General features: G+C 29.0%; 1 protein-coding gene across 1 annotated transcript; it reads right to left on the reverse strand.

The window, feature by feature from the left end:
- Positions 1-6,510: 6,510 nt before the first annotated feature.
- On the reverse strand, positions 6,511-7,866 carry LOC124934671 (zeatin O-glucosyltransferase-like). The gene has a single exon (XM_047475190.1). The coding sequence runs from the start codon at positions 7,864-7,866 to the stop codon at positions 6,511-6,513; it is 1,356 nt and encodes a 451-aa protein (XP_047331146.1).
- Positions 7,867-9,850: the final 1,984 nt, after the last annotated feature.

Genomic DNA, 9,850 nt, shown 5'->3' on the forward strand with positions numbered 1-9,850 from the left:
TTTCCTCACACATGGTAGCAATCCATTGCGCATAATCACCACCATTAACAATTTCACTATAAGAAGATGGTTCATTATGTATGATATTTTCAGTTACCTAAAGTGCATAACTTGTCATTTCTTCAGTATCATTCATATAAAGATTATTTATCCTACTTCCAAGACCAAGTAGGTCTTTCTTCCCTCGATTGAATGAATTAACCTATCAGGAGATTAAATTTGTCTTTTAGGTCGTGTAGCGATGTCAAATTGACTTCAGGTCTTCTAAATTGATAAACTTACTCATATGGTTTATTAGTATCGCGTGTCATGTTAGTTGTCTCTTGAACTCGAGCCACCTCAAGCTCCACTTGTTTCTCGGTACTATCATTTTCATCAGTAATTGATGACTTTATAAAGGAGTTAAGTATAAACGTCTTATTAAATGTGACATTCCTACTGAGCATTACTCTACCTTCATAATATGACCAAATTTGATACCCCTTGACTCCATCTCCATAACCCATGAAGATACCCTATTTTACCCTTGGTTCTAGCTTCCCTTCACTAACAAGATAGTAAATTGTGCACCCAAAAACCTTCAAGTGAGAATAATCAACGATAAGGGATTCTGCAATAAATCTTAGTATGAGGTGCACGATTTATTAGATAGCAAGTCGTTAAGACAACATTATTCCCGTACAACCTAGTCAATCCAACATTAGAGAACATGCTTCTAACTCTCTCTAGTAGTGTTTAATTCATCTTTTATGTTACACCATTCTGATGTGGTGTACATTAGATAGTGTGATGTCTTGCAATCCCTATATCTCTACAGAACTCATTAAACTCAGATGAACATAATTCAAGTTCATTATCTATTTGCAACCTCTTAACCTTCTTTCTAATTTGATTCTCCACCAATGTCTTTCAATGTTTGAATGTCTTAAATACTTCGCTTTTATGTCTCAGAAGATACAACCAGGTCATCCTTGAGTAATCATCTATAAATATTACAAAATGTTATAACCTCTTATACCTTCAACTTAAGTAGAACCCCAACAATCAGAGTGGATATAATTTAATGTGCCTTAGTTTTGTGAACTCCCTTACCAAAGTTACTACGAAGCTTTTTCTCGAAAATGCAGTGTTCACACACTCAAAGTTAGTAACCTTATGGCCAAATAGAAGATCATGTTTGGACAAAATATGCATTCACTATCACTCATATGTCAAAGTAGCATATACCACAACTTGGTTCTATCAGGGTGCCGATCCACATATTTGAATGCGAACGTAGCGGAACTTGTCAGCGTCTTACCTTGTAGTATATACAAGGTATTTTGTTTGATATCTTTCAGTATTACTTTTGAACATTTACTAATGCACAATGTTCCTTCGTCACCGCTAAACGTAAAAACTTTAGTATCTAAAATGTCTAAAGATATTAAGTTCTTCTTCAATTGAAGAACATGTTGAACGCTAGTTAGGGTCCTTTTTTTATCATCATCAGTCTAAATCTTGATAGTCCCAATACCCACATTTTACATATGACATCATTTCCCATGATGTAAGCACTAAAAATCTATTCACCAATTTATAAAATTAAAATAATTGTTTTGATTTATATTTGAATAAATAAAATTAAAATAATTGACTACATGGCCAAAACTCAATTAAAAATAATTAATTAGACTAATTATTATGATAATTAAAACATAATTAATTATTAAGGAAAATGGTCAAAATAATAAAAAAAAATATTTGGGAGGTAAATGTTGTACTCATTTATCTTAAAATAATTTTTTAAAAAATCAAAAACTAAAATAAGTAATTTAAGATGAAATGAGGTACTAATTTCATCCCCAAAATTATTTATTTAACACTAAAAATATTTTAAAAAAATTGTAAAATGTTTGCCATATTTATTTCAATATTTTATGTATTTAAAAATATCAAAATTAAAGACAAAAGGGTGAAAGAAAAATCAATTTCAAATAAACTTGTAAGGTTTTAAAATAATATTAAATTAGTAATCGGGTGTAGCTGAAATTAGAAGAAGAAGTTATAGACGAAGCTACAACCATCAGATGAGCGTTGGATTGTCATCCAACACTCCAGGTGCGCCCGCGTACCCTGCTGTAGCTGAAGACGCGTGCGTCTGAGAAGCAAACGATCAACTAACGCACATTAGCCGAGACACTGACAGAACGCTCGATTGTCAACGAAACGCTGAATAAATGTGTTAAAGCACATGAAACAACATTGTTTCATGCACCATCGTCTTCTTCATCGAGACACCGATGTGGATAAGAACAATCGTTTTGATTTTCTAAAAAATAGAATTTCTTCAAAAGGTAAAATGATTACCCTACTTCAGTGACCATTTCTCCTACAAATATAGGCACAATTACTACTTATATCTATAAGTGGGATCAAGAATAGTCAAAACGTCATTAATGACTTTTGGTTGATTCGATCCATTTGAATTTCACAACCGACCTTAGGCAGCTATAAATAACCCCCACTAAGTAATTCTGAAACAAAGGAATCCAATCTCCACCTTCAAATCGCGATTTACAAAAAATCCACCATTGAAGCTCAAAGCTTTTGGATTTTTTTAAAATATGTTTAAAGCCTTAAAGATTGGATCTGAGCGTCATAAAAGCTTCCTTAAGGATCAAATAATGTTCTCCAATTCTTGGTAAGGTTTCAATCAACCTTTAATTCATATTTACAGTTTGAATTTAGAATTTTTATATTTCAAATTTCATAAGTAATGCTTGTTGTTTATGGTGTTTTATGATTGGATATTGATCATATGATCATTTATGAACTTTCTTGATAGGTTAGAGACAATCAATCAACCTAAAATAGAAGAACCCAAATTTAAATTTTAAAATCAAAAAACGAATGTTATTGAATTCTTGATTTGGATCCAAAAAGCATCCCATCATGATTGTAATGATACTGGAAAATTGTTTGGATCATGTTTGATTAAAATATAAAAAAATAAAAAAAAAATTGAAAATTTTGAGTTCTTGATTTGGTCAATACGAATAGTTAGTGTTCTTGTTTTGGTTCCAATCATATGAGATATAAGGAAGCTATTGAGTAGCTCATTTCTCCTCAAAACAACTTTAAAATAAAAAACTAAAATTTTGATCTCAAACTATTTTGAACAATTTGATCATCATCTAGGTTGATTGATACCTTGAAATGATGATTAACATTTCTTAGGAGCTTTGTGAAGCTACTCAAACCCTTAGATCGAAGAATCCAAGCTAAAAAACGAATTTAAAAAAATAAACGTTGGTGTTCTTGGGGACTAAGAATTCGAACCTAGGATTGAGACCCAAGACCGAGAATCTCAACATGATCAAGAGGTCTGATCGATGTTCTTGAGCTATGACTGAGATGTTTGACCAATTTTCTTGGCTAGGACCGATAGGTCCGACTAATGTTCTTGAGCTAGGACCGAGGATTTTAATCCAAGACCGAGAGGTCCTATCTAGGACCAAAAGGTTTAACATATGTCCGAGTATGCCCGAACCTATGACCGATGAACTTAGCCTAGAGTTAACCCATGACCGGTGGGTTTATAAACTTAGACTAATGAACTTTGCCCATGGCTAACCCAGGACCGATGGGTTTATACACCCAGACTAGTAATTTCAGCCACAGACCGAGAGTTCTTAGCACTCAGACCAAGGGTTTTTAGACCCTAACCCACAAAAACGGACCCAAAGCTTAGGACTCCGACCCTAAGACCTGTTTGGTTCCACGTTTCAAAACTCAATAATTTTTGTAATTTTTGAACTCCAACCCATTTTCTAAAAATCCTAAAAATTTAGAAAATGATTTCAAAATATTTTTGGGAAATTTCCGCAAAAAATATTTTGACTAAGGCATGTTTGATGTTAATTTCTAAACTCTAACACCCTTTAAAATGACTAATATTCTTCAGGTATAATCCTCCATAGTTATCATCAGCAACATGTACCATCATTTAAATATTATGATTTTAATATTTTAAATAATGTTAAAATGGAAAATAATGGGTTAAAGCTAAAACGTTATACAACTGATTTTTAAAAGTCAACTTTATAAGTAGAGACCGTTTTTTAAACGGGTACGGAGGATGAAGCGCGAAAGCCTTTTCCGAGTATCACAAAACTACGAACTTAAAGAAACTTTAGTCAATACGTACATACATATATGCCAATTTTTATTGATTTCAAAAATTAATTTGCGACTTTGTTTCAAAATGAATAACCTTTTAAATTATTATGTTTAATTAATTTAAACTAAAGCATTTCTAAAAAATCAAACCGTGATTTGATTACCACAAATCCCCGAATTATTTAAAATTGAACCTCGAAATTTTAATTAATTCAAAAGCTGACATGGATCATTTATTTTTATTTTTTAAATAATGTTTTTTTAAAAAGAAATTAATGACAGGCAAACTAATGTTGAAATTCTCGAACCTCGAGCTTTTCCGCAAAACTCTAGACTTGAAGAGTTTTTCCGAGAATTACAAGGTTGTATACCCTTTGATATGTCTAGACGTTTATTATGATAAATCTTATGCATCTTTTGGGCGGTAAGACTTTCCGACCTATCTATTAGTGGACAACGTAATGACACGTTTTTCTTTAATAACCAAAATTTTATTTTTTTGTGTTAAACAATTTTAATCCTCAACTGAGTCGTCAATAGAGTTGTGGCGACACCTGAAAATCTCCTTCCCGGAAGTCGTTATATTAGTCTCAATTTGTGTGTTGGAAATCTTTTATTTAAAATATTATTTAAAATTTTTATAAAAAAATGTATTTTTTTTTAAAATTAATTATAAAAATAATTAATTTTTTAATCAATTTTAGACAATCTTGCATTTAAAATAATTAAATTAGAATAAACAAAAAAATTTAAGATTCTTTTTGAATTCATTATTTGGTTAGAGTCAGACAAACTCTCCTGCTATATCCTTCATGTCCATTATTAGAAGGTTTCTATTTCTTAAAATTTAAATTATTTTTATCATGTTTTATTTATAAAATTATTTTTCAAATCTTTGATATATATATAAGCTTTTTTAATCAAAATAAATGTCAATACCTAATGATGTAAAGAATAGTTCAAAAATAACTCGTTGATAAGATTTATGAATTAAAACTTTCCGTTATTGATTGCGCGATTATATATTATTATTATTTTAAATTTTCTTAAATTTAATTATTTTAAAATATAACAAATACAAATTTATTTATAAAATAAATAAAAACTAATTTTTTATTTTGTTATTATATCGGAATTTAATTATATAATTAATTTGGGATTAATTAATATAATAATTATTCTAAATATATTTTTAACTTTTATTTCAATTTTTTTCAATTTTTTATTATAACATTTATTAAAAATAACTATTTAAAATTTATAAATTGAGATACTATAATTTTATTGATTACAATCCCACAAAATTTAAATTAAATTTTTATTGTTAACTTAAAAAACAAGAAAAATTATATTTTTTTAATGCATGGATTAACCTTTGTTGACTCGACAACTACACATCTTTTATATAATTTTTAAGTAAATCTTAGTATTATTGTTTGTAAATTTGGAAGTCTGATTATTTAAATAGTTCTTTTTTATTTTAATTAGTTGAAATAAATTATTTAAATAGAAAAGTATAATATAAATATATAATAAAAACATTATATATATATTTGATTATTTAAATAAATAATTAAATCTGAAAACTATTAATATTATTTAAGTTAAAAACCACAAATATTATTTTATCTTTAAACTAAGAGACCCTATTCAGGTTTTCCAGGTCTGTTCAGTTTTTTTTTAGTTTTTTTTTGCTTCGTTAGCATATTTTATTGATTTTTTTTTAAAATATTGAACAAGATAATATGTACACAAACACTATCATTGTTCATCCCTTTAAACTTAAACTTAGGGCTTGTTTGAGAAAAGTGTTTTTTTAGATTTTATCTGAGTTTTATCCTAAAAATCTTTGTTTGATAAAAATTATGAAAAAATTGGTTTTTTAAATTTGAAGACTAATTTGCCCTTTAACTTTAGAGGATATGGTGTAGACAAGAGAATGATGATTTAGAGATGATAAAATTAGAGGGTAATTTTGATATTTAAATGATAAAATTATTTAATTTAATGATTGATAATATGTTTGGGTTTTGAGATAAAAACTGAATTTTATCCAAAATATTCTTTCATCAAACGAAGCCTAAATGTAAAGAAAGAAAAACTGTATCATACACACCATTAGAATTATAATTGACTATCTTGAATAGAACTAACTAATAATTATTCCAAGTATCTTGTTTTGTGAGATGTGTTACATGGTACATTCACTTTGTAACATCATATCTCACCCATATATATAAAAATGAAATCTTTCCATTATTAGATTCTTGATAAGATTATATATCAAACATAATAATAGACAAATAAGGTAAAATTTATTTGGTTGATGTGTTTCCAAATTGACATAATCTATCTAGTTATGTGTTCAACGAAAGAATCAACCTCCAAACGTGTAGCACCACCTTCTTCAACTGCTTTCCTTAAACTCAAACCAATTTCTTCCGCCCTTTCCCTCTTAATCACTCCTTCATCAGAAACCATCATTTCTTCGATCGCCTCCTTAATCAAATCCGAACCCACCAAATCCCCATCACATTCCTTAACCGCAACACCAGCTTTAAGCATCTCGGTCACAAGCACAGCATTATAAGGTTGTTCAGAATGCATTGGCCAAGTCACAATAGGAACCCCCATACTCAAACTCTCCATACACGAATTCCAACCACAATGACTCATAAACGCACCAACCGAACCATGACCCAATATCTCAACTTGCGGTGCCCAATCTCGTGTCACCATTCCTATTCCCTTCACACTCTTTTCAAACCCATCCGGCAATCCTCTTTTCCTATCTCCGTGATCATCGCTAAAAACATTTCCCCTTTCCGCATCTCTCAAAACCCAGAGAAATCTCTGTTTGCTCTGTTTTAGACCGATAGCAAGTTCCTTCACCTGTTCATCCACCATTGAAGTTGTCGATCCAAACGAAACGAATAAAACAGACTTCCTCGGCTGTTTATCTAGCCAGAGAAGACAATTGTTGTTATTAATCATCTTCTCGGTCGATCTAATCACCGGATTCAACGGCGCAACAGCCCATTGTTTCTTATCCTTTAGTAAATCAAGATACGATCTTTCCAATGTTCTACACGTATTGATTAAATCCCCACTCTTAAGATCTGCAAAAGGCGTCTGTAATGCCACGAATTTCAATAGCTCCGGCGTGACAGTTTCTGCGATCGGTTGTAAATTAATATTACTTTGATTGAATATACAGTGAAGACTGAAGGCCGATACGCAGGAGAAAGAGTAGGATTCTGCGTTTGGAATGGTGGTGATATCTTGAATGACGTACGCCATATCTAAGTCGTTGATAACGACGACCCTTTTAGATGAAGAGGAGAGTTGGCGCAAGAGGGCGGCGGTTGGGTGGCGTAATTCTAAGCAGACATCTAAACAGGGCTGGAGATGAGATGGGAATTTCAGGGTTGAATTTGGATTGGGTGGTGGAGAAAGGAAAGGTGGCATGGGTAATTCGATGAAATTGAGGTGGGTTATTGAAGATGTGTTTTTGCCGTTGTATCGGAGCTTGGCTTGGCGGCAATGGACGGCGGAGGTGGCGTAGTAGACCGGGATTTTGTAGGAGGAGATGAGGTGGGCGAGCTGTAAAGCTTGGTTTAGATGGCTTTGAAATAAGAGGGGTACGACCACCACCACGACGGCGACGGCGGCGGCGGGAGGATTTTCTTGGTGGATGGCGGCCATTGATGTCTACTTGTGTGGAAGGATAAGAGTCTTTAACTCTCTCTACTCTTTTATAACCAAGAGAGAAAGAGCTTGGGTTGATTGCAGGTTGCAGCCATTTTTTAACCTTATATTAAATTTATGTTTTTTTAAGAAGGATTATTTCCATGCTCTCAAATTTAAATCGTTTTAGAAATTTAAATTCTTTTTATGTTGTTTTATTTAAATTTATCATTTTTTAATTAATTTGTCAAGTTTTAAAATAAAATAAATAAACATTTAAAATGATTTACAAATTTGACTTTGTCGGATTGTCTAAAAAAAAATGTGTAATATGACAAAAAAAATTTGGAAAAACATTCACAGAGATAAATTTTGTATTTATTTTAAAAATAAATTTATAACGACATAACTTACAAAAAAGTTATCAATTTTAACGTAGAAGTATTTTTTTTTTAAGATATACACGTTTTAAACTATCATAGTTTAAAAAAAATGTGTAATTAGTGAAAATAATTCGAAAATAAATTAATTTTTAATTTAAAAAATATGATAAATTAATTAAGAGATGAATAATAATATGTAAAAGTAAAAGTATACGTTCATTTGTCTGTAAGAAAATCTTAAATGTCTAAAATTCTGATATTTTAAATCTCGTATAACATAATTCAAAATTCGAATAATATTTAATAAAAAACGATTCATGTTCGAGGCTCATATAACAATTGGACTTTTCTATTTTAAAACTTGTTTGTTTTTATTCGTGGTTTGCTACTAATGTGTTTGTGAGACGTTCGAAAACAATTCTATGTTTGGAGTTAAAGCTGAGTTTCGATTTTCACTTTGAAACTATGAAATAATTTATGAATATGTTACTATGTTTTGTATGATAAATCTAATTTTAAATGATATATAAATACTTTTACAACATTATAAGTTTAGGCGAAATAGAAAAATTGTGTAGTTTTCAAGTAAAGTTTTTTTTTTACTTTAATTGAAGTAGTTAATGATTAAATAAGAATTTGTTTTTTTCTTTAATTGAAGTAGTTAATGATGTCATGATTGTTATTTTATTTGTGTGATTATGTTAACAAATAATACATGATATCATTTCAAGATTTTTTGAAAAGAATGTTACAATAAATTAATAATATATATATACGTTGAAAATTAGGTCTCAATAATTAAATATTTTATTTGTTTGACTATTATTAAATTGTTTATGATCAAAATATCTGAGAAAGATTGTGTTGATTAGATGTCAATTTTGAACCTTATCAGGATTTATTTGTTTTTTATTATTATTTGTTTTTCTACCTTAATTGTAGACCATGTTAACAAAAAAGAAAATATTTCAAGAATGAAATTATTAATTAAATATATTTTGTCTGGGTATATATATGTCTACTTCATATATTGAAATTATATTAAAAGTAATATTTTTTTTATAAGAGTTGAGCTAAATTTGAACCGATAAATGTTGTTAAATTGGTTAATATATAAATAATTAAAATATTATTTTATCTAAATAATATATTTAAAAATAAATTTAAAATATTTTTTTTTGTCAAAATCAAATTGGTGTTTTCAAATTGGGCCATTGTTTAAGATACTATTTTCATTTATTCAAATTAATTAATTTAAAAAAAAAATAGTGATCATATTTTATCTTAAATCGACAAAGAATTATTCAAACAACTTTTTGACAAATATTTGAGATAGAAGGTTAGTTCTCTTAATTTAATTTAGAAGCAATTTGAATACGAGCGAGTAAAAATTTATATTTTTGACATAAATGTTGTATTGAAAAGTTTATATTTTTCATACAATTGTCAAATAATAAATTATTTATTTTGAATTTATATTTATGAGATGATATTTAATATTCCTATCAACTATATTTTTTGAAAAATAATTTGTCCTACTAAATAAAACAAAATAAAATTATTAAAAAATTTAAATAAAATTATTCAAAATTTTAAATAAAATTTGTTTAATATATAGA

The sequence above is a fragment of the Impatiens glandulifera genome, chromosome 4 (assembly GCF_907164915.1).
Source record: "Impatiens glandulifera chromosome 4, dImpGla2.1, whole genome shotgun sequence".
In the NCBI taxonomy this organism is placed as follows: domain Eukaryota; kingdom Viridiplantae; phylum Streptophyta; class Magnoliopsida; order Ericales; family Balsaminaceae; genus Impatiens; species Impatiens glandulifera.

Coding starts and splice junctions, on each gene's coding strand:
- LOC124934671 (XM_047475190.1), bottom strand. CDS start 7,866: ATGGCCGCCATCCACCAAGAAAATCCTCCCGCCGCCGCCGTCGCCGTC.